The sequence below is a fragment of the Melanerpes formicivorus genome, unplaced genomic scaffold, assembly GCF_026170545.1.
Source record: "Melanerpes formicivorus ecotype bairdi unplaced genomic scaffold, bMelFor1.0.p_v2 SCAF_11, whole genome shotgun sequence".
Taxonomy (NCBI): domain Eukaryota; kingdom Metazoa; phylum Chordata; class Aves; order Piciformes; family Picidae; genus Melanerpes; species Melanerpes formicivorus.
This window is the reverse complement of record NW_027142363.1, coordinates 16,122,920-16,146,289: the sequence shown is the minus strand read 5'-3', so window position 1 is coordinate 16,146,289 and position 23,370 is coordinate 16,122,920. Positions and strand designations below refer to the sequence as shown.

Below are 23,370 nucleotides of genomic sequence, written 5' to 3'. Positions count from 1 at the left end.
CTACAATCTAGTACCTGAACCAAAAATAAGAGACTTTTACAAAGAGAAAACTGGATCACTGCAATGCAGTTCACTTTGAACTTTCCATTCCCAATGGATTTAAAGGTTTCTGCTGTGTGTATAAAATGAAATCACTTTCATCTAGCAAGGGTATTCAACGAGTCCCTTCCCCCCACTCCCACCCCCTTTTCTTTTGTCACCAGAGTGTCCTAAAATAATGAGCTGATGCAGCTACGTTCATTTTGTTGACGATTCAGGGGGATCCTGGAGTTTCTCATCCAAGGTCCATAAGGCAGCAACTTTAAACTCTACACATTGCTTTGGTTGGTGACCTGAGCGTGTGGAATTTACCTTTGCACTCGAGTGGCAGAACCCCTTCGCTCTCCCCCCACCGCCATGGTTTTGCTCTGTTCATCTCTTAACAATTCTCCACCTTCCTTTTTCACTGACTATTTAACCCAGTCATCCCTAAAACTTCAAAACTGGTGAACTGCAAGCAGGGAAATGTAACAAATGTCCGTCCACCTTTTCTAATGAGTTTTTTGATTCATTTTTTTTTTTTCCTTTTTTTAATGTTTTTATTTTTTTAAAACTAAGCTTGAACCAAAGTCAATTCCTAGCAAGCTGCTGTACTGATGGACTAGTTTGTATAAGTGCAGTTCAGATGCAGAGAAGCGATAGATGCTACTGACAATTTCTTTTTCATTTGTCTTTTGTTTTTATTAATTTTATGTAAAAGTTGCTGCTTGTTTTTAATTTTTTTTTTGGGGGGGGGTGTGTTTGTTTTTTGTTGGTAATTTGTGTTATCCTTGGGGCAGACTCTTAACTTGATTTTGATTTGTTTCCTTTTGTTTGATGTGTACATAGAATGGCAATGTAAGGGGAGTGTTAAGACGACAGGTCCCACCCTCGTCCCACCGGTATGGATAAATTAACGTGTTTTCAGTGTGTTTTGATGACTTCAGGCTGTGCAGGAGACTTTTAGTAGCAGTAGTAGTACTGCAGACATGGAAATGGCCCACGGTAGTAGGTTTAGAGCAGCAAAAGGTATAGCTGGGTGAGCTTCAGGGAGGCTCAGAAGCGGAAGAGAAGATGCTGGTACGCACCGTGTTGGTCTGAGGCCGTAGCAAGTCTCTGGGTCTTACATTCAGTGAAGTAAGAGGAAAGGGGAAAACTGCAGCTGTAACATTCACTCTTGACTCTGAAAGTTCCTGCTTACTCTCAAGCCTGTGCAAAAAATCCAGTTTATCAGGAAGCTTTATTTTGGTAAAGGGGACATACTACTGGTGTTTTCTCCAGTGTATCCTCTATTCCCTAAGGGTTTTGTGGGGTGGGGGGAACATGATCCTTTCATATATCTAGGAAACACAGAGAAAGGTGGGCCTTAAGTCAACGGAAAATTCTCTCTCCACAGTTTGAAGACACTGTGCCATTAGCGGTTTGAATGAGTTTTCATGTCCCGTTCTTGCTGGTTTGTGGTTGGGAGAGGGTCTTGTTGAGTACATATCTGGAACACTAATGCAGCTTGGATGGTTTATTTATTATAAAAATCTGCTTTTTTTTCCTGACTACCTTTGCATTGGTCACATGGCTTTGGTGTGAGCACCTTATACCCCCTTACCCTTCTCCTTTCTACCCTGTCTCTCTCTCTGGGGCCCAGATTCCAGAGAATTTCTTAGCAAGTGTTTTTCTGTGAGAAACTGGAAACTCGAGAGTAGCCACATATCCAGAAAGGACTTTTTTTTTTTTTCTTGTGGAAGCTGGCTTTCTACCCAGACAGCACATATCCCATGACAGCCAGCATCAGTAGCCTCTGGTTCATTGTCCTAAAACATCTCAATGACTGGGAGCTTGTTTATGATCCCTATCAGTGTTTTTTCTGGGTGCTGGCTACCTCTGGTGTTTAGGTGAAAGCCAGAAACCAGGTTGGCAGTGGGTGTATGTCTGCCTAGTTAGAGCACCTCCACTGCTTCACAGCATGAAAGGAATGAGAGATCAGGTACTAGGATTTAGCAGAAGTTTCTTTTTAAATCATAATCATGCTGACAGCAGAAATTCATTCTCTCTTCTCAGATGCATCACAATTGTGTACAGATCTAGCAAACATGATCAAAAAGACTTTCATAGCACCTTAGAAAAGGAGAATAGCATCTCATTTGCAGAGCTCCAGGTCTGCATATTTAAAGATACGTGGGTTGCTCTTCACAGTTGCAAGCATGCCAAAGTACACATGTAGGAAAAGAGAAGGTGAAAAACTCTCCCATTATAGCCAAGGACAGTTGGCTCTCAAAAGGCAAGAGATTTATAGAGACACAAATACACATATGCCCTAAGGGTCAAGAGCAATTTAGGAAATGGCTTCAGGATGAGCTGTTGTAGGCTGGTGATGAAGTTTTTCCTGAAGCTAAGAAAATCTGTTCCCATTTGGCTTTAGCACACTTGATCTCCTCAAAACACTCTCCATAGTCACTGAAGAATGATTCATGAACAGCACATAGAATGTAGAGACAGATACAGCTGCTTACAAGAGTCACATCTATTCAAATCTTAAGAGGATTTGTTCTGTTTCTGACTTGCTGTGCAGTATGTGTTAGTCCAAGTACATTTTTATGGTGGTGTTCTGAGCTAGTGTGTATGTGCATGCGCTCAACAGACTGTTGGGGAGATGCCATGCTTATTTAAAATACAAGTACCTGATTTTTAAGAGCTTTTTGTTGGTTTTTTTTCCCCCAGCCCATAGGCTAGTGTTACTTCAGTTTGCCTTTTTGGTTTTGGGAGTAACTTGTGAGCATTGTTCTGCTACTTCTTAAGATCCTCTGCTTCAATAAATAGTTGTTGAAACACAAGTTGAACTGGATCAAAAAAGTCTCACTTTACCATGAATGGGAAATCTGTACTCAGCTGAACCAGCAAGCAGAACATACTTGAAAGGTAGTTGGATCTTCATGCAGGAATGTGCTGCTGCTATTGCTCAGTAATTTGGTTTTGAGTGCTAGTGAGATTCTCTTGTGTGAGGAAACTAAATCCCACAGCATTAAGAGGAAGGCACATAATCTGATGCCTCATACTATAGGCAGTTCAGAACATCAGAAGCTTCAAGTTTAAATGTTATCTTTAAATGAACATGCTGACAAAGGGATTTTCCAGTGCTAACAGTGTGGTTTGTGACTGATTTGGAGTGATTTTTGTACCTTCTAGGTTAATGAGGATGCCAATACTGAGCAAAGAAGTTGTCTGCTGATCTTAACACACGTGAACAAATGTTCTCTTATAGCGTGATAGCTTTTTGTTTGAGCAAGAACAATCCACTGCCTAATTTTGATTTTGCATTAAGTGAGCTTAAAACGTAGGCAAAAGTTGTATCCTTTGGATTGTTTGGTAGCCTGCCAAAATCTTTTGGAATAATTGATTTTTTGGGAAAAGAAATCAAAATACAAACACAACAAAACATGCGCCACAAAACCCCCACCCAAACCATAGAAGTAACCACTTTTACTCAAGGGGCAGGAGCAGAATGACTTAGCAAAACACTTACCAAAACATGTGCCTCCATGGGCAACAGTTGTGTGAGTAGAAGAAAATGTCCTGGGTTTGGCTTCTTTTTTGTTTAACTATAACATTAGTTTTGGTTCATTCTAATACTTAAATGCCATCTCTGCAAGCCTTGCAGCGTGCTTTGGCTCAGCGTGTGTTTCTATAGCTGAGTTACTGAAGGAGTCAGCAGTGTTCATTTCTTAACTCTGAGCACATTCCAACACAGGAATATTCTCTACAGCACACATTCTCTTTCTTTGTAACAGATAGAGCACAATACCCGTTACAGCTGGAACCACATGACAGATACTAAACCAAAACAACATCTAATTTACTTCAAGTATCTATCAATATTTTTGTAGGGAAGAATTAACTTTTCAGAATCATCTTAGAGAGACATTAGAGTGTTTTGGGACAGATAAAATAGTGTGTCTTGTCCAAACTTTCAGTGATAGCTGGTTTGAAAGCAGAAGTTTAAAATGTAGATCTATTTATTGCCACTTTAACTTCATTAAGAATGGTTCAGTGATGTTTATCTGCAGGGCCTGGGTATACCCATTGGATGTACACCCGTCTGTTGCCTGGAATAGAGTGTTACCAAAGGAGTGAGCTAGCCTGCTGCCCCACACTGGGTGTGTGGTTGTCAGTCCTCATATAGCCAACTCAAATTCCTTTCTATTTTTGCAGCCAGTACCTCCTACTTCTCCATCCCTTTCCAAAATACTATAGCAATACGGAATTCAAGATACATATCTTGCAGAAGTTCTCCCCTTTTCAGTTAGTAAATCTCACTTCTGTTGCTGCTCATGAGTCTTTCTTTTCTTTCCAGCAGTGAGACCCTTAAAATACCCAGATTTTTGATAGAGGAAGACTTTGTCAAGTAATTGACTTACAGTTGGCAGCTTCTTAAGATGTCACTTTTTAGTTGAGTAGACAAATCAGGTAAGTGTGTAGAATGTATCAGGTACTTCTTTTCTGACCAGATTGCTAAAACTGAAGCTACTGGGCTTTGTCTTGGGGCTATTTAGCTCCATCTGTGATAGCCTGCTAAGAACTGTCTTTAACTGGAATAATCTGGGCCCCCTCCCTCCCTCCCTGCCCCGCTTCCTCTCTCCCTCCTTATTCCTTCCCCTGTCTCTCCTCAGCAAAAGGTAGCACCATACAGCTCTGAGAACAATACTTGTGGGTAGCAGCTGGCTTCTGGCACCTTCATAAAATACCTCAGCATAGCTTAGCATTGTTGCAGAACTGGTTTTAAACTGAAAAATCAGAAAAGAAAAGCAAACTTTATAAATAGTGGAAATAATTCTAGCTGTAGAGTTTAGTTGAACTGATGTTTATTATGATTGATAAACATGATTATGCTGTATGTATTTGAGATCCTGTTTATAGGTTACAACTTTATAGGGTTGGGTGGGGGTGGGTGGATGTTGGGGGCAGAGAAGGGAGTTGACTGTGTTAGAAGGAAAATGTTTGCTCATGAATTTTTTTCCTTGTATCTGTCTTGCCAAAGGAAACATTTTGTCGCTCCTGGGTTTGGGATTGTTGTTTGGTTGGTTTATCTGTGGTCTAATCTGCAGCACAGCACGTGGTGGTATGCAGGTTACTGATTAGGTTGCTGTTCAGGGTCCTTTCGAGTGCGCGCACACTTCCCTCCCTCTCAGCCTTTCCTTACCCTTCACTGGGATCTAAAGATGAGGCAACACATGTTTGAGAGGCTCGGGGGAAAGAAGATGGCTGTACTGGGTTAGAATCAACCTAGCTGGTGTAAATCCATTTCAGTTAGTTGACTTGCTCCAGAGCAGAACTGGGTCCATTGTATTTAACTTCAGGGAGGGAGAAGAGTGGTTGTCACATTTTAATCTATCTGGGAGAGCAAAAGTGAAACAGGTTCCTTTTATCCCCCTTGTCTTGTTACTGAATGTAGGGCTTGTAGTGCTTGATAATAGGTGGAAAACTTTTTAAACACTTCCTTTTCTAATAGCAATGCTAATCCTGTCTAGACCAAAAACTATGAAAGAATAAACCAAACTGAGAAGTGAAAGCTAACCTACTCCTAACGCCTGGCTAGTATGCCTGAAAGGGTTGAAATACTGTGAGACAGTCATGGGAGAGGAGCTTTGAGGGGTTGTTGGCGAGGGAGTGGGTCGTTCTCCTGGCACATGGCTTGGTATTGCAGTGGGAGTAGCAGAAAAGCAAGTGGTTTTTGCCTTGGGAGGGTATTGCAGCCTCCTCCATCTGGACTCCGAGGCTCCCTTCTCATCTCCCTTCAAGGCCAATGGAGTGGGGGACGAGGGGAGGGGTGTGTGTGGGTATGTGTGCAAGTGCCTGTGTGCGCAAGCTGTGCGCCTGGCTGTGTGCGGTGATCGAGAGAGGTGGATTTCTAAAGGAGCTCGACTCCACTGGGGTGGGAGAATTCCCAGTGGCCTCATAGGGAACCAAAGGCACTGATACGTTGTCAGCTCTGCTGTTCTCGGAGCGGGTAAGAGGGAAAGCTGGGTGGGGTTTTGCTGAGCTTTGGGTCAGTGTTCCTTTCTGTAAGGACCTCATCTCTTGTGGGTACTCCCACCTTTTCTGCATAGAGTGGCTTTGGCTCTGTGAAGACAAGCTGTATGTGGAGCTTGCCCGGTGCTGCAGGTCTTAGGCTGATGTTGGGATACAGTCAGGGAAAACTGTTTCTTTCCTTCGAATGTGGAAGCAGTGTAGTCCAAGGTCAGAGTCTGTTCAACAGCTTTAGCTTATGGTCTTTCTCTTAAGCGGGGGACCTTGAAGACTCCTTTCTTTGCTCCCCAAAGTAGCCTTGTACATGTTAATGTATTGTGCTATGGGGCTGAGTTGTTTTATCAGTGAACTTGGTGAGCTCTTGTGAAGAAAGGGAGGGAGGGAGGAAGGGGGTGAGGTGGGTTGTCCAGCTACTCTTCCTCCAGACACCAATCGGGTTACAGAACTTCACTGAAAGCTTTACTAATAGAATTGTTGTTCTGACATTATGTAAAAGTGGTATTAATATTGTGTGACTTTTCAAAGAGCTAGTTAGATTTATAGATAGGTAATAGGGATATTGAAGAAATGACTTCTCAAAGAAAAGAGCACTTGGAACAAAAGAAGTGGAAAACAAGATGTGCTTTAAGGAAAAACAAATCTGAGGAAGGAAATGAAACAGCTTGTGGGAGGCAAGGGAAGATGATACCCTTCGGCGTTCCTTAGTGCTGCTGAGGCTCAGCCCCAGAACTGGAACATACCCCCTCTGCCTTATTTCATCTCTCTACCAAACAGGACATTGTCAAGCAGCTCAGACCAAAATGCTGATCTGTCTTAAAACTGTGTCAGTCTGCTGGTGAATATTCTCTGGCAGAGCTTTACATAAAACCATGAGATACTTAATTTATCATATCAGCTTCCCCTTTCTTCCCAAAATTCTCTTACGTCGTGTAGGCCCCGATTCAGGATTTGTACTGCCTTTGCTGGATTTTGTAACAGCAGCTACTTAAGCCCTGTTCCCTGAGCATTGGTAAGGTTGTGTATGGACTTGCTGGCATGTTGTGGTGCTACAGAAATTGGAAATTGTTAAACAGAAGGAATCTAAGACATTGGAAACAGCGTGCCGAGGGGCAGATTGTGGAGCTCACACAACCCCCTTGAGGAACAATTTATGAGCAAGAGCACCCATGACAGTGTCCTGAGAGCAAGGCAGTTGAGACAAAACCTACAGTTCTTCCCCCATTCACTCTGCATGTGTCGGCCTCCGTGACCCTGGTGCTTCCCTGCACCTGAGCGAGTCCGAGGAGAAAACACAAGGTGAAAGACTCGAAGATCAGCACCGCTCCTCTTGAGTTCCCAGGGAGCTGGACTGGGCCTCCCTGCAAAATGGTGAAGGGAAAGGAAGGGATTGTTGCAGAGCTGCCCACGGGTGGTTTGAAGAGCTCTGGAGCAGCGCTGGTCCCCGTGGGGCGCCTCACATGCCAGTGTTCTGTGGGAAGGACCCAGGCAGTAGCTTCTTCGTCCCCGCCAGTGCTGTTGTTCCATTTCCTTCCTCTGGTAGTATCTAAGGCTAGGTGTGAGTAGGTGTGGGGTGTTTATCCGCCACAGGTACAGGAGCTGTCGTATACCTCATTTCTAACTCGTAACTGAGTAACTTGCTTTAACTTTCTCCAAACCCTACAGAGTTGCCAAGTCTGCCCTCCCTCCTTTGATTAACACTGAACTCTGGCCTATAGCACCCCGTGACCTGCAACCTGGGGAGTGACCCCCGAACGCCTCTGAATGTCGCTGCTTGAAAGCTACTGCAAAGTGAGGGCAAATTGCAATCTTATCTTATTTCCTTTGGTTACAAGGGGGTCCTCTTGATTAGTCTGTGAATATCCACACACCTCTCCCCCCCCACCCCCTTCCACTCTCCATGGAAAAGGGTGGCCCAGGCTGCCTTTCCCCACCCTGGGGCAGCAGCCCCAGGGCTGTGCTGAACTCCAGGGCCTGGAGCACCCCCAGCCCAGTGCTGCATACATGCTACTCACTTCTTAACATGACCAAAAAAAAGAAAAAGAAAAGAAATCTCCAAATATTTAATTTTCTTATTTATTATTTGACAATCCTGTATCCCTTCCCTGCTCCCCAGCCTGGCCAGAAGCTGCATCCTTAACCTGGTCCATCTTTATTTGAATGTAGTTCCCCTACCCCCATGGGAAAGAGAAGCTTTGTCAGGTCACGGTGGCTGCTATAAGTCGGGAGGGGGTGGTTTCTTTGTTTTGTTTTGTTCTTTTAAAATTTCCAGCCAAAACCAAAGATTTCCTAATGATTGTATAAACTCAAAACAAACAAACAAACCAAAGACAAAGAGCATCTTCAGCACCAAGCCCATCTGTGAGGCTGGCCTGGCCGGTTGAGGGTCTCTGCCATCTGTTAGCTTTGGGGAACTAGCCCAGAGCACTGGCCCCAGGGGTGTCCCAGGTGAGGGGGCACTGCCCTAGGCCCAGCCTCTAAAACACCCTGGGAAGAAACTCACTGCCCCAGAGCAAAATCTGTGAAGGCTCTGGGAGGGGGGTAGCTGGGGGCTTCGCAGGTGGGTTGAGGAGCTGAAGACTTGGGTGCAGGACTGGCTGCTCTGCTGGGTGCTTTAACCCTTTGGGGGCTGGGTGATGTTGATTAATACACGCTGAGGTGCACTTCTGAGCTTCCCCCCCTTTCCCCCCCCCCATCACTGCTTGGAAGAGGCTGTCCTGTTGTGAGAAATCTCTGAAAGAAGAAGAAGCAGCTTTTCATTTCTCCTCTAGTTCCTTTTTTCTAGAATTCTTTTATTTTTGCAGCACCACTGTGCAACTATGCATTGTATTTCTCAACCTTTTATGCTAGGTAGATGCCTGTGACTTTTTAACTTTAAAGGGGGGGGATTGCAAATGGAGGAACTTTTTACATGGATCTTTTTAATCTCAGTTGATTGGGGGGTGTTTGGTTCTAGGGTCATACAAGCTCTATCCCAAAGCAAAATCCAAATGTTAATATTATTAGCCTGATGCAGATACCAAAGATAATTTCTTTCCTGCAGAACCTTAGACTTGTGTATTAAGTACGATTACCCAGCACTTGCATTAGTCTAACCTCAGTAATTCCAAAGCTTAGATGTATATTTTGGTATATTTCTGGGATATTAAAAAATTGTCGTTTAAATTCTTGTTTGTTTCAGTGTAATGCTCTTAAAGTCATAGCATGGAGATAACTGAACTTGTCCTATTCTTAGTAGTTTGAAATAATAGTATTTTTGTATGTTTTGGGTGTGTCTATGTATGTATTAACATAACAGTTTTCACTGCCTAGGTGTTCATAAATAAATGGAGAAAAAAAAAAAAAGAGAAAAAAAAAAACAACCAAAAAAAAGGAAAAACCAAACCAAACCAACTAAGGGTTTTTAAACTGTACATAATATTCCGTGAGGAATTTTCACCAGACCGCCAATTTGGATTGCATTTTCACTGACGGCCGCTCCCAACTGGGATTCTTTCTTTCTTTTTAAAGAGACAGCATGTTCTTGTATTTTTTTTTTTTCCCTGTTGGCCTGAGGTTATTTCTCAGTGTAAAGGGGCTTTCACTGTTTGTAAGGGATGGGCCAAAGAGGAATTAGCTTAAGCGTCGTTAAAATAAAAAGAGGCTAAAGTTAACGCATCGGTTTGCGAGCGAAGGCTTCCTGCGAGGAGTCGGGAGCCGGGAAACAAGGCCTGGCCTCTACAGCCCGCGAGGCTTTGCAGAGAGACGAGGACTTGTACCTCTCTGTAGCGGCTGGGCAGTCCCTTTTTGCTTTGTTTCTAAACCAGAGGAATTTTCAGTCTGATGGTTTCACTACTCTGTGCAGCTGCCTGCTTACACTGGCTGGGAGGTTTTGTTCTCTTGTCCTTCCTCATGTACTGCATTCATACACTTCAGGTCAGCAGAACACTTGAAATCAAGGGCCATATGGGAGTGCCCGTACCCAAACACAACCCAAGCTTTTCTTGAGACTGAAATGTGAGTCCCACACATTTCAAGACCTTGCTGATCACACTAGGGGTGAGGAGGAAGGCAAAATGCTGTCTCTTTAAAGATGTGCTTTATTGTTATTATTATTATTATTATTTTCCCAGTGGTTGCCTACAGATAGCTGGAGGCATTGAGAGATTGTGTAGATTACAGTAAATCAGAATGAAAAGGTAGATTTTGTGTAGATGCATTTGTCTGCTGTAATTTTTTATATATATTAAACTTACTGTAATTGTACAGTTCATTTCTGTTGTAAACATCATTAAACCATTTTCCAAGTGTTTTAACATGTATGGACTTGTTTGTCGTTTTTTTAATGTGGCAGGAGAAGGCCATTTACCCTTCCCCCTGGTGCCTCAAACTAGGCCAGAAGATTGTTCTTTCATACTCTCCACCTTGTCAAAATGAGGGGAGCTCAGGACTTGTTGCACTCCACTTGAATCTTTTGTTCTGTATTACCAGCTCCTCTCCTAAAAGAAACAACAGCTTCAGTTGTTTCCTGAGGGCAAAGAGAAGACTGAGCTCACACCTACAGTGAGTATCCCCAAAACAATGGGTGCTTTTTGAAATCAAGATCCATCTTTATATAGAGAGAGCCTAAAGATGTAGGGGGGTTTCCCTGAAGAATTTCTTCCCCATTGCTTAGTAGGTATTTTATGACTGCCTAAACTTTTGACTGTGTGATGGGTTGAAAGGCAAATCCTCCCACCACGGGCCAAAAATGAGACTCAGACAAACGGATTGCAAAAGTGGTGGAAAGTTTAAACGGAAAAGCAGTGGAGTATTTTTGCAGAGAACCACAAGCACAGGGGCAAGAGATCCCAAAGCATACCTAGAGTCATCCCATCCCCACCTGAGGGTACACCCAAAACCCCCAGGGCTCTTTCTTCTCCCCCCTCCTCCACTGTTAGGCTAATCTCAGCTGGCCAGATCTGAGCTTGCCCTTCCCCCCCAGCCTTGGGCCTAGCGAGGGCCAAGAGGCCAGGAGATAGGCCCCCCCCCCCCCCCCCAATTACCAGATAGTGGTGAGGGAAGAAAGAGGAAGTGCAGGACCCCCACTGATGGTTTTATAAGGGAGCAGGGCATTATGGGATGAATACGTAGCTTCCCATGTCCACCCACTGGGCTGGACCCTTTGGGACACCGCAGGTGTGGCTTGTGTGGTGGCAACAGCGGGCACTCAGCCTGAACCACCACAGACTGCTACAGCTTGCAAGTATGGTTATTATGATTTTATAAGAAGCTATTTTCAGTACTCTTTGTCCTCACATCAAGAACAAAAGTGATGTGCAGTAGACACTTTACTGTAGTTAGCACAGTATGCCCCGTTCACCCAGATTTCTCTGAAGGCTGCAGAAGAACAGTAAGGGATCTAGGAAACCCTTCACAAGAAATATGCCTTGCCATGCGTGGGTGTTTTACCTGTTGCAATAGGATGGCTCAGTTTACATTGGTTTGCACCAGTTTAGTGTCTTTAGAAGTACTCTTCAAAAGCTACAAGCACCTACTCCCATTACAGCTTTACTGCTTAAGAAGCTAGGCATAGCCTTGGCATTTACGTTGGAGCAATTTCAGCAAGGTTTGCTGCTGCTAATCCAATTCCTTCAGAACTGAATAGGTGACCTCACCTGGACAGCACCCACAGCGTCAGCTTTTGTTCCTACCCCTTTGCTTTAGCTCTGCTCCCTCTGTCGGGACTGGCTGAGTGGGCTGGTGAGCTCCTGACCTGCGTTACAGCACTTTGTTTGCTGGGCTGCTTGTGTCCATGCTGAGCTGCTTACAGGCTTCAGATGCAGCAGGAGGTGATTGTCCCTGTTATACTCGGGTTTGCAGCATCTTTCCAGCATCCCATTCAACCTCCCAGGCTGCATTTAGAAGCTCCTGTTGGAATATCATCCTCCTTGGTTTACCCTGGAGGTAACAGTGCTGGGTGTAAACTGGTCTAGCCGGCCTGACTGTGCCAGCTAAATGAGCTTGTAGTGGTCCCACAGGTGTTCACTGCACCCATGAGCACACACAGAGACACAGAGAGACATCTTTGATGCTAACTTTATTGGTTCATCAAACATGCATTATATCATTGAACAAGGGCCTCTTTGGAATCATACCTGCACCATCTTTTAAAGGTAACCTGATGATGGTTTGGTACTTTGCCTTTTGGTCTGTTTCTGACGTTAGGATTGCCAACCCAAAGCTTACAGGGGGAGCCTGTTCTGCAGTGGCAGTTGCTAATGTAAAGGGGCAGACATTACAGCAAACCCTTCAGCCAGATGGGATTCTCTGGGGTGGGTTGTTTTTTTTGGCTTTTCCAGTGTTGCAGTCTTTATGAGACCATGCTCCCTGCTTTCATTTGAACAGGGCTATCTTCTTCCTTCTGAGAAGTCTCTCACACAGGTTACCTTATTTATCTCCAGGTGCTGGATGAGCACTGCTGCTGCCTGATCTTTTCTTGGAGCCTTGTGCTCGTTTTGTTTGTGTTGTGGCCTTTGTCCTCACTGCAGTAACACCACATCACTTGCCCTCCACTAAAGCAGTTTTTAGGAAGTAAATTAAAAGCAAAAAGGTTTAGCTGGCCTGTGTTGAACTGTCTTTAAGATAAATACTACAGAAGTAAGTAACTAGAGCCCTATCTTTACAAGTTCTTTAAATGCAATGAAGCCATCATTGCCTATCTTGGTACTCCTGGAAGGTAAGTGAGAGCTATGAAAACAGCTGTGTTAGGTGTGGCCTGGTCCTGCAGCACAGATGACCTAAAGAGCCTAATAGTCACTCTTACTGGGAACAACTTTACAAATATGTACATTTTAATAGCTACAGCTTGCAGGTTCCTGATTCAGGAGATGGGAGAGGGGATGACCAAGTCCAGACATACTCCTCCTGTGCACCAACCAAAACAGGTTGTTGCACTGAGAAAAATAGTGCTTGTTTTGGATGAAGTCTTTCTCTCCTCTCCTCCCCTCCCCAAACCAGGTGGGCCACTCTCTTGCCCATCTCTTCTGTGACTCCCACCCTAGCGAGGGGGCAAAGGCTGCATTTGAAGAGCATCATAAGTGTCCTTGGTCGCTGCACTGAGTCCCTGAAAAAGAGAAAAAGAGGTGAGCTAAGAGCTGACTGGTCAGGAAGAGGGTGGCATGGGCCCAGGAGTCTAATTCTAATTGGGTTTTTTTTCCTCCTGGAGAGGTTTTTCCTCCTGAGCGATTCTGTAGTCTTTGTATAGTGTCAACAGCTACCCATTGTCTAAAGGCAAGCTGCATCCTGAGTAACAGTTGTGGGCGTATGACTACAGCAACTCATCTTAACCAGCTACCAGATCTTTAGAGTGCTGTTTCATTTGCTTATTCTTGATTATTAAGGGCTAACTGCTGCTAGAGTGAACTTTTCAAGCTAAATGAACAGACATTAAATGGTGAACTTTGTTCTCTGGACTCATATTTAGAAGGGGAGTCAGATGCCACTCTGGGTAAGCTGGCAGTGAGCCACATGGGAAAGGATTCCCTCACACTCCTCCTCCTGCCAGTATGCTCTGGACTGGGACAGAAGAAAATGTGGTAGTTGCAAGTGAGCCCAGGAGGCTGCCAGAGTGGAGTCAGCTGGGACTTCCAGGACGTGGTGCCTGCTTGTAAAACTAGCTACCCTCCACTCCTCTGCTATGGTTAGTTAGTGGCATACTGAGTACATTGATAAGATCACGCTTCTTATCAGCTGACTGTGACAGCCTCAGTAGAGCAGGTGTCGAAGAAAGGTGCCACTAGCTACAAATCCTTTGGTCTCTTTCAGAGATTGACTGACACAGTTCCTTGGGAGGCACTCCTGAAAGGCCAAGGAGTTCAGGAAGGCAGGACACTGCCCAAGAGGGAAGTCTTGAAGGCAGAGGAACAGGCTGTTCCCATGTGCTGAAAGACAAGTCAGCAGGGGAAGAAGGCCAGACTGGCTGAATAGAGGAATTTGGTTGCTGCTTAGGAAGAAAAAAGGAGACTCTGTGGTCATTGGAAGAAGCAGCAGAGCACTTAGGAAGACTACAAGGTTATCACGAGGCTGTGTAGGGAGAAAACTAGAAGGGGCAAAGCCCAACTAGAAATTGATTTGGCTTCAGCTGCTGATGAGAACAGGAAATCCTTCTACAAATATATTAGCAACAGAAGGCAGACTGAGGAGAACCTCTGTCCTTTGTGGGATCCGGGGGGAACACAGCGGTCAAGGATGAGACTGCTCCTGACTTGGAGGGGTGGGCACTTTGCTGGTTAAAAAACTGGATGGCCAGGCCCAAAGGGTGGTGGTGACTGGACTTAAAGCCATTTGGCAGCTGGTCACAAGTGGTGTTCCCCAGGGCTGAGTTTTGGGGCTTTAGCATGTGCCGCAGCAGGGAAACTTTAGTACAGGTTGTATTTTTGTCATATTCTGTGGTTCTATGTGGTGTCAGTGGCACTCTACAGAAAGAAAAACACATTTTGGAACAGTTATGCCTGGTAGCCCAAATAAGGCCTCCTTGTCCTCCATTTTGTGTGCAGCACTGAACTCACTCCACTGCACCAAGGGACTGGAGGGGCAGACCAGTTTGTGCTCTGTACACTGCAGTGAGAAGGGCTGAACCACTCAGAGTGCTCAGAGCTGTCACAGCTGTTTGGCAACCTGAAGGTTTCCATTTGAGCAATAAAAAATCCAAAGATGGAACTGTATGCATCGTCATTGCCAACGTGCTGCCCATCCACAGGAAGAGCCAGATGGAAGAACCTGCAAACTGCCAGGCAGAAAGGGACCTGAGGGTACTGGTTGACAGCTGGCTGAACATGAGCCAGCAGTGTGCTCAGGTGGCCCAGAAGACCAATGGCATCCATCTCTTTTTCCCAGGCAACCAGCACCAGAACAAGAAAGAGTAATTGGCCATTGGAATGTGCTGCCCAGGGAGGCGGTGGAGTCGCCGTCCTTGGAGGTATTCAAAAAAGCATTGAGCGTGGCACTTGAAGCCATGGTTTAGTTAGTCATGAGGTGTTGGGTGACAGGTTGGACTTGATGATCTCTGAGGTCTATTCCAACCTTATTGATTCTATGATCTGGTGCAGTCAAAAGGTAGCCCTCCGAGATGCAGGACTGGTTCCTACCAGGGCAGCTGAACAGGGTGTTTCTGCCAGTTGTATTTGGAATGTGCAGCCACATTATCAAAGTGCCAGGAGTGTGGTCTTTACCTCATTCTGAGTAACTATCCTCAGAAAGGTGCTTTGAAAGCTTTGCAGTGCAGTAAGTACAGGCTGCATCTAAGCCATGAAGATAGATGGGATGCTGGAGGTGTTGCCTACCTGGTAGACGCCTTCGTTCCCTTTGCCTCGGCGCCGCTGCTGCTTTGGGAAAGAAAAGCAAGCATAGGTTAATGGCTGCATTCCTGATTATGCCAAAGGAAAGAAACCCCTGACTTGCCCTATCTTGTACTGAGGGTCAGCAGCTGTGCTGGACCTGGACATCCTCTGCACAGGAGGCAGCTGCTAAGTCTGGACTAGCCCAGACATGCTGCAAGGGTTGTGAAGGAGAAAAGAGCAAGGACTGGAAATAGAAGGCAATTATTTTGGCTTGCTGACATATTTCCCTGTCCTACTGCTATAATGCTGCTATTTCCTTGATTTACTGTATGTATAGAGGTTCGTCAGTGTTCCCATAGATACCAATTGCTTTAGGAGCTGAAGCACACCTGGAAGAAAAGGAGCTGTGTTTTTTTTGAGCTGCTGCATGCCAGCTGGTATCTGAGGGACTCTGCTCTCTATTGAACAGACATGGATAAGTAAGGAAGTAAATTCTCCAGCACACATTTTGTATGCTCTCTAGGCAGATAGGGCGGTCTGATGACAAAGTTATGCAGACTTCAGTAAAGTAGGTGCTGGGACTGTCATGGTACAAGTGGAACACAGGAACAAGGACGCTCAGACCAGCCAGGTACAAAGAAAAACCTTTCCTTGAACCCACTTGCCGCTGCATTCCCAGAGAGAGCTTCCAGGCACAGCAGCCATGACAGTGTGGTGTCCAGGAGAGAACCAGGGACAGCAGAGCTCACAGAGGTTGGTACATCAAGCCCATAGCTTGTCATAACTGCCCTGCTGCAGCAGAGCGTTGACTATACCACCAGTGTGAGGCAGGGAATAGTGCCTGCCACAGGAGTCACAGCAGCCTGCCAAATGCTCAGGTATGTAGAATGAGGCAAGGGGTTCAGTGTTCCTGCCTCCCCTGTAACAGAAACCTTCATACACGCATGGTGTGACTGTATACACCCACGGCTTGTAAACAGAGCTTGGCTATGGCAGAGGGGCAGGCACTGGAATAAAAAAGGGAAGAGGATTAAATGTTGCTGTTGCTTCAGCATTTCTCAGCACTAAACACTACTTTCAAGTGCCCCTGTTCCACGTTTCAGAAGGAAATGAAAGGTCATACATACAACACTGACATAAAACAGAACATGTGTAGGTCACAGCAATTTTTCATTTTGCCATAAACTGTGTGCCCAGATGGTTTGTTTTCAACAGAGGTTTCCCTCCCCCAGCAGTTTGTGCACAGAGCTGAAACTACTCATTTGCTGCTAGCTGATACGCTCCTCCTGAAACACTGGAGACGGAGGGTGGAGGAAGGAAAATGTTTCCCCCATTACTTGTCTGAAAAGAGGCACAAAGAGGAGCTTGCCAAGGCTTGCTTCTGCCTGCCTAAAGCAGACCAGCCCCCCCACCCTGCAGAGGGGAAAATGGACCTCCATCTCGGAATTCTTCTGGAGGAACATGCAAGAGTTGCTGAGCCACAGATGTTGCTGTGCTTGAAACCAGGTTATTTCCTTCAGCTGTTCCTCACCTGTATCTCTCTCTCTCTCGCACACACCCACACCCTGCCTCCTCAGCTGGGGCAGCTGTCACATTTTTTCACTCCAAAAGCTGAAATGCTTTCCCTTGACACGATTTCATCCACCCAGGGGAACTGCTGGTGTAAGAGCTGTGTTGCTAGCAGCGATGGGACAAAGCTTGCTGTCTGCTCTCCATCTTCTTTCTGGCTACTATAATGGCACAGCTACACATCTTATTTACTGGTGCACTGAACACGGTGGTTACTGCAGGAAATAGGTAACTGCTCTCAGCTGTGCCTGTAGGTGCTGTGCAACATGGGGACTTCCTTGTGCAAGGCAGCTATGCACAGCCAGGGCTATGCTGAAAGGGAGTGGCAATGAAGAATTTTTCATCCCAAGCTTTCAGTAGAACAGGAAGAGAAGCAGGACTCACCTCTCCCTTCATTCCGATTTCACTGTATGCCTCACCCATCTTGTCCTTCTGCAGTGACTGCAAGCACAGAGCAGCAAAGAGTCAGCATGTCACTAGAAAAGCCAAGCCAGCCCTGCGTTACTGCCCTGAGGCTGCCCTGCCTCCAAAGCTTCAATATATCATAGAATCAATAAGGTTGGAAAAGACCTCAGAGATCGTGAAGTCCAACCTGTCACCCAACACCTCATGACTAACTAAACCATGGCTCCAAGTGCTACATCCAATCCCCTCTTGAACACCTCCAGGGACAGTGACTCCAGCACCTCCCTGGGCAGCACATTCCAATGGCCAATTACTCTTTCTGGGAAGAACTTTCTCTTCACCTCCAGCCTAAACTTGCCCTGGCACAGCTTGAGACTGTGTCCTCCTGTTCTGGTGCTGGGTGCCTGGGAGAAGAGACCAACCCCCACCTGGCTACAACCTCCCTTCAGGGAGTTGTAGACAGCAAGGTGGTCTCCTCTGAGCCCTCACTTCTCCAGGCTAAACAACCCCAGCTCCCTCAGCCTCTCTTCACAAGGCTGTGCTCCAGACCCCTCCCCAGTCTTGCTGCCCTTCTCTGGACATATTCAAGTGTCTCAATGTCCTTCTTAAATTGAGGGGCCCAGAACTGCACCCAGGACTCAAGGTCTGGCCTAACCAGTGCTGCGTACAGGTGCAGGATGACATCCCTGCTCCTGCTGGCCACACTATTCCTGATGCAGGCCATATATATTCCAAAGCAGAGGGGACAGTGGTGAGATCTGACTGACATGCATTTAAGCAGGTGCTACATGTGATCAGTTCTGCTTAGCATGCCAGTACCATCCCATCTCCAAACATTTGAATGAACATAATTCTACCCTCAACCAAGTCATTCATCTAGACTGGCACCAGATACTACAATCTTTTCCAAGGAAAAGCTTTAAGCAGTATTCACTCAGGAGACAAACCTGCACGTGCAGCTCAGGCCCAATGAAAAGAGAAGTCTAATGCTACAGGGTGAAGGTTAAGAGAGAGGAACTCTTCCTTCCTCCAACGGGGAAAACAGTTTCCAAGTGCTTATGACCAGACGTGAACAGATCTTCTTATTCAATAACAACGAACACAGGTCTTGGAAACAAGCTCTTTTCTCAGCAAACACTGAACAACCAGAAGGACCTGAGTTAAGGCATGAGTACTAACATCCATATACCTGTCCTCTGGAGCACAGAACACCACATTCAGCCAGAATTAATTAACCCAAGTAGTCACACTCTGATGCACTGGCATTTGGCCTTTGCCAGAGAGGCTGAAGAACAGGCACATCACATCAGTCATATGGGGTAAAGATTTCCTAGTTACTAACATCTAACCTAAAGGGATCAGCAGGCATCTTCATTCAAATTCCTTTCCCCATCTGCCCAGGCAGTCAGTGCTTTTCTCCTGTCATGGAGACGAGAGCAGACATTTTCTAGCCAAAAAGGGGGGGTGTGGAAGGAAAGAGAAGTGTTTGAAAGCAGCTGGTAAACTTGAACTAAAGCTGAAACTAGACAGGGTGAAAAAAAGTCTGCACGAAATAGAAACTCCTGCTTGGAGCCATCTCTCCTCTCCCTCCTGCTCTTTCTACTCACAGTGTAGACGGTGTCCTGTGGGTGCTTTCTCCTCTGCTGCAAAACAAAAGAAGAAAGTTGCCAACATGTTGCTCTACCAACATCCCCCCCCCACCTTCTGTGTGTCTGTACACTTGCTCTAAGGCACAGCTGCAGCTCTATGGGTATGCCATGCCCATTACAGTCCATCTTGTCTCCCCCCACAAGGCTTTGTTAAACTTGATAGAACCTAGCTCGTCACTGCTCATTCCCTCCAGCTGCCACCCACAGGCAAGCCCCACATGCTGACGCAGAAGGCTTCCACTCCCTTTGCCTTTAAACCTGTAGGGCCTCTGCTGCAGCAGCAGTTCTTCTGTCTGCTGCTTTACTTTGTTGGTATTTGTTTGGTGGCATCACATGCAGGGAGCTCTCATGAAACACCCACTTCTGCCTTGCCTGTTCCACATCCGCCCCAAGGCTGGGTGTCACTTCCTATTCTAGGTGGCTGTGAGTCCCCCGCAAAGTGGTGGGTTGGAGATGCAAGGGGGCAAAGATCAAAGCAGGGGTGGGGGGAGTTTAATCTTGTTCTTACTACACAGATTTTTGCCCTTCCCTCTCCACGAAGGCATTGGTGCTTAGCACGTCTAAATGGCAGTTAGATGTGAGAAGAAAGGAAACAGATTGAAAGCAAAAGAGGCGAACGTGTAGCAGAGAGTTACCTGGTGTCTCCCCCCGAGCTCAGGGTCTGCACCTCGCTTTGCCCCCAAGACGTCATACTCATCTCTGTGTCCACGAGACAGTTTCTGAAACAAGAAAGCAAGAAGCAGTGGAGTGTGTTATGAGCACAAGAAATTAGATCTTGGCTTATCACAGGAAAAGAAAGGGAATCCAGCCTGGTGTCCAACGTCACGAGTACTGTAGCTCAGCTAGAAATTACTCTTACCCCTTCATGCAGCTGTCAACAAAAATCCCTGTGACTAAGCCATGGAAATGACAGAGCAGGCTGTGCAGCACAAACCTGCAAGCCATTACATCAAGACCCTTTCTTAAGTAGAAATGAATTGAAATAAGGGAGTGTGAGGAGGAAGGACTCTGCCTTTCATGCTTTCTCACCCACTGGTGAATGAGGGTTCAAGAGCTTGGTTTTTCTTGCAGAGCAGCTCATCTAAATTTGCATCCAAAAGTTACAGAAATTTTATGCTCAGCATGTTTCTTAGCTGGGAAAGGTTAGTTTGGAAGAGGGCAAAGGAGACAGAATGCTGCTGAAAAGGTGCCAGGCAGCACTTGTTAGTGTGTTAGTACTTACATAGTTAAGCAGCAGAGCTCATCACAGGATGTGGCTATGGTCAAAAGCGTGAGAGAGAAAGAATTAAAATAAAAGGACAAACAAGACAGCAAAATTAGCTGGAGTGCAATGCTGCCATGAGTGAGCAATTTAGCTAGGTAGGACAGGCAGGATCTTGCCTCTGTCCTCCTTCACTGCCTGAAGAAGCCAGCTACAGTCACAGCAGCACAGCAGACAAGGTTGCTGCAGGGTGACCGGGGAGACCTCAGGGACACAGACAGCCAGGCTGTGATGACTCAGGTTTCACACACTTGATGATACAAGAGCCACAGTTGCCCAGTCAGCAATGCAGCATTTCTGGGCATTTGCCCTTTCCACAGCCCACATCAAATAAACATCAGCAACACGAGTGGTGTGTGCCTGTGAGTTGCCTGAGGACTGTCAAGAGCTGCAAGGCAACTGCAGAGGACTAGGCAAGAACTTGGGCTGTACACATCACAGATCACATCCTGGTGGCTGCATACAGAGGGAGCTCTCACAGGTGTGTGACAGTGCAGCACACCAAGCACTGACTCTAGCATGGGCTGGGTTTCTGGTATACCTTCAGCTCAGCTCAGGTTAGGAACTTACAGCCCATATATCTATCTATCCATCCAGAGAAGGGACAACAGAAGCTGCCCTTGTCAAGTTTGACCTTTCCTCTTTACAACTGCTGTGTTGCACACTTGTGTGGCTTGTGGCACCCAACACACTTGGGTATAGCTTGGGCAGCCAAAGTTTCTCTGATCCACAGGCAATTCAGTAGCTGTAAGTGCCCAGAAAGACAAAAGCCAGTAGTTACTTACATTATACACATCATCCAGGCCTGGTTGCATCAGGGGTTCAGGGGCCCGGCTAAGCTGGAAGAAAGACCATACTGTGAGAGAGAGACAGTAGCTACATTCAATCCTTTCCTACAAGTTACTCTCACCAGAAACACAGCAACCCACAAGTAGACAACCTATGGCAGCAGTAGGGCTGCAGGCAATGCAAGTCACTGCTGCACTGGCACGTGTTGGGTTGCTCTCAGCAGCCAGGCTGTTTTACTGGCATGTAATACACTTAAATACTACTCAAAGCATCTGTGGCAGGGGGGGTGGGAGGGATGCTGTTGCCCACACTGCTTTTGTGTTCCTACTCTGTGCATATTGTAATCCTGTGCTATTCAAGGTAGCAGCCTGTGTTAAGTAAACTGGCAATCCAGGGCTGCTAACAACCTAAAGTACTCCCTGAGACCCCACAGTCCTCCAGCAAAAGTGCTGCCTGCGAAGCTCCTGAGTGGCCTTAGCTTCCGAGGGTGCAGGGGTGTCCCTTGGCACCTGGCTTGCAGGGCTGTGGTAAGTTGGCATGAATGGCAGCTAGTGAGCAGATAAAGGATTACCCTTCTGTAGCTGCTCTTTGGCTCTGCTCCTCATAATCATAGACTCAATAAGGTTGGAAAAGACCTCAGAGATCATCAAGTCCAACCTGTCACCCAACACCTCAGGACTAACTAAACCATGGCTCCAAGTGCCACATCCAATCCCCTCTTGAACACCTCCAGGGATGGTGACTCCACCACCTCCCTGGGCAGCACATTCCAATGGCCAATCTCTCTTTCTATGAAGAACTTCTTCCTCACCTCCAGCCTAAACCTCCCCTGGTGCAGCTTGAGACTGTGTCCTCTTGTTGTGGTGCTGGTTGCCTGGGAGAAGAGACCAACCCCCACCTAGCTACAGTCACCTTTCAGATAGTTGTGGAAAGCAATAAGGTCTCCCCTGAGCAGCCAATTGCTAAGGCAAACGTTCAGGGGGACAGTTTCATGTCAGTGAAGGCAGCTACCTTGTGTCCCAGTCTTTAAAAGAAAGTGTCAGACTCCATTCTGCATTGCTGTAGTGTTCTTAGTTGTTAGTGACCTTCTAGTTAGGTTTGTGTTTAGGAATAGGATACACTTGACTTTAGAATCATGCTTGTAGTAATTATAAAGTATTTACTCCACCCCTTTCCCCATGACAGTGCCATTACCATTCCTGAGCCTGAGGTGGAACCAGCAATTCACCAAGCATCCAACCCATGTTTTTTGCAACAGAGCCTAAATCTTCATGTGCCTGGCCATGTGCTCCAATCATTAAAAAGCTCACAGCAGAGACAAGGCCTCTGGTCTTGGCAAAAGCCTCCACAAAATATTTCTTTTATCAGGACACAAGGTGAGAGATATGGCACAGCTTGGAAAATATATAAACCAGTCCTAGGTTTGGGACAAGACAACCCTCAGAAAATGTCCCATCAGCTTCTTTGGTGCTTTATGGTGGCATTTCAGCTGCAGTGCCTCTGCTGGGTTTGTCTGCAAGGCTCCAGAGTAACCAGAGGCATGGCTTTCCTCTTCCTTCTGCTGCCTTCCTTCATGCAGCAGCTTACTGTAGCTGAATGCTATGCCTGTTAGCACCAACAGCTAGCCACACCAGGAGGACAGTGAGCACTCCCAGACCAGGTGCCAGGTGAGGCACACTGCCTCTGACCACAAGGCAACTCCAACTCCAGCTCTGCCCCTTCAGGAAGCCCCAGTAGCAGAAACCACTCTAGTTTCTGCCCCTGCAGCAGCATGCTTAAGGTACATTGTGGGTGGAGGAGGAAGAGTGGCAACCTGTGCCAGGTTCACACTCCTCCTTGGGTGCTTTACCAACCCCTCCTTAATTGTCATGCTCTTGCCCCACACCAGGTGAGGTGCACAGCTCCTGCTGTCTGCCAGGGGCTTGTCCCTCTAGCAGCCTCAAAAAGACTTCCAAGTCCCAGAGCACAACTTTCATCTCCTGTCAGGATTTATACTGGCAACAAAAAAGGTTTCTCCTTCACTGTTGCTGAGTTCTGCTCATTTTCTGCAAACTTCTCTCTCCCTTTGGGTTCAGCACTGAGAGAGAAATCCCACTGCAGAGCTGGTGGGGCACCAGTAACAGCACCTGATCAGGACTCCTGCTGGTGATCTCAGCCACAACCTGGCAATAAGTAAGCCAAGTTCCCAAGCACAACAAGCCTTTGCTTCTGGGGAGAGGCTGAGGCAGATGTGCAAACAGCAGCCAAGACACCTGCTGAGGTGAAAGCACCACCACAGAGTGTCCTGTGCCAGGAAAAGGCAGACAGCTCCTGTCCTGTGATTAGCAGAGATGTACATAATGCCACTAAGGATCCTCCTAGATGG

General features: G+C 46.4%; 1 protein-coding gene across 5 annotated transcripts in view; it reads right to left on the bottom strand.

Moving 5' to 3' along the window:
• Positions 1–12,069: 12,069 nt before the first annotated feature.
• The window catches only part of CD247 (CD247 molecule), a 72,529-nt gene continuing 61,228 nt past the window's right edge, over positions 12,070–23,370 (bottom strand). For 3 of the 5 annotated variants that reach the window (XM_068144673.1, XM_068144674.1, XM_068144675.1), the window contains exons 3-8: positions 21,002–21,055; positions 19,591–19,674; positions 18,914–18,949; positions 17,286–17,342; positions 15,336–15,377; positions 12,071–13,117 (exon numbers count right to left, since the gene is read on the bottom strand). In XM_068144673.1, coding sequence (XP_068000774.1) covers positions 13,052–13,117; positions 15,336–15,377; positions 17,286–17,342; positions 18,914–18,949; positions 19,591–19,674; positions 21,002–21,055 — 339 coding nt within the window. In that variant the 3' untranslated portion in view covers positions 12,071–13,051. Of the gene's footprint in view, positions 13,118–15,335; positions 15,378–17,285; positions 17,343–18,913; positions 18,950–19,590; positions 19,675–21,001; positions 21,056–23,370 lie in introns of all 5 variants that reach the window. The other 2 variants (XM_068144670.1, XM_068144671.1) reach the window with 2 other exon arrangements.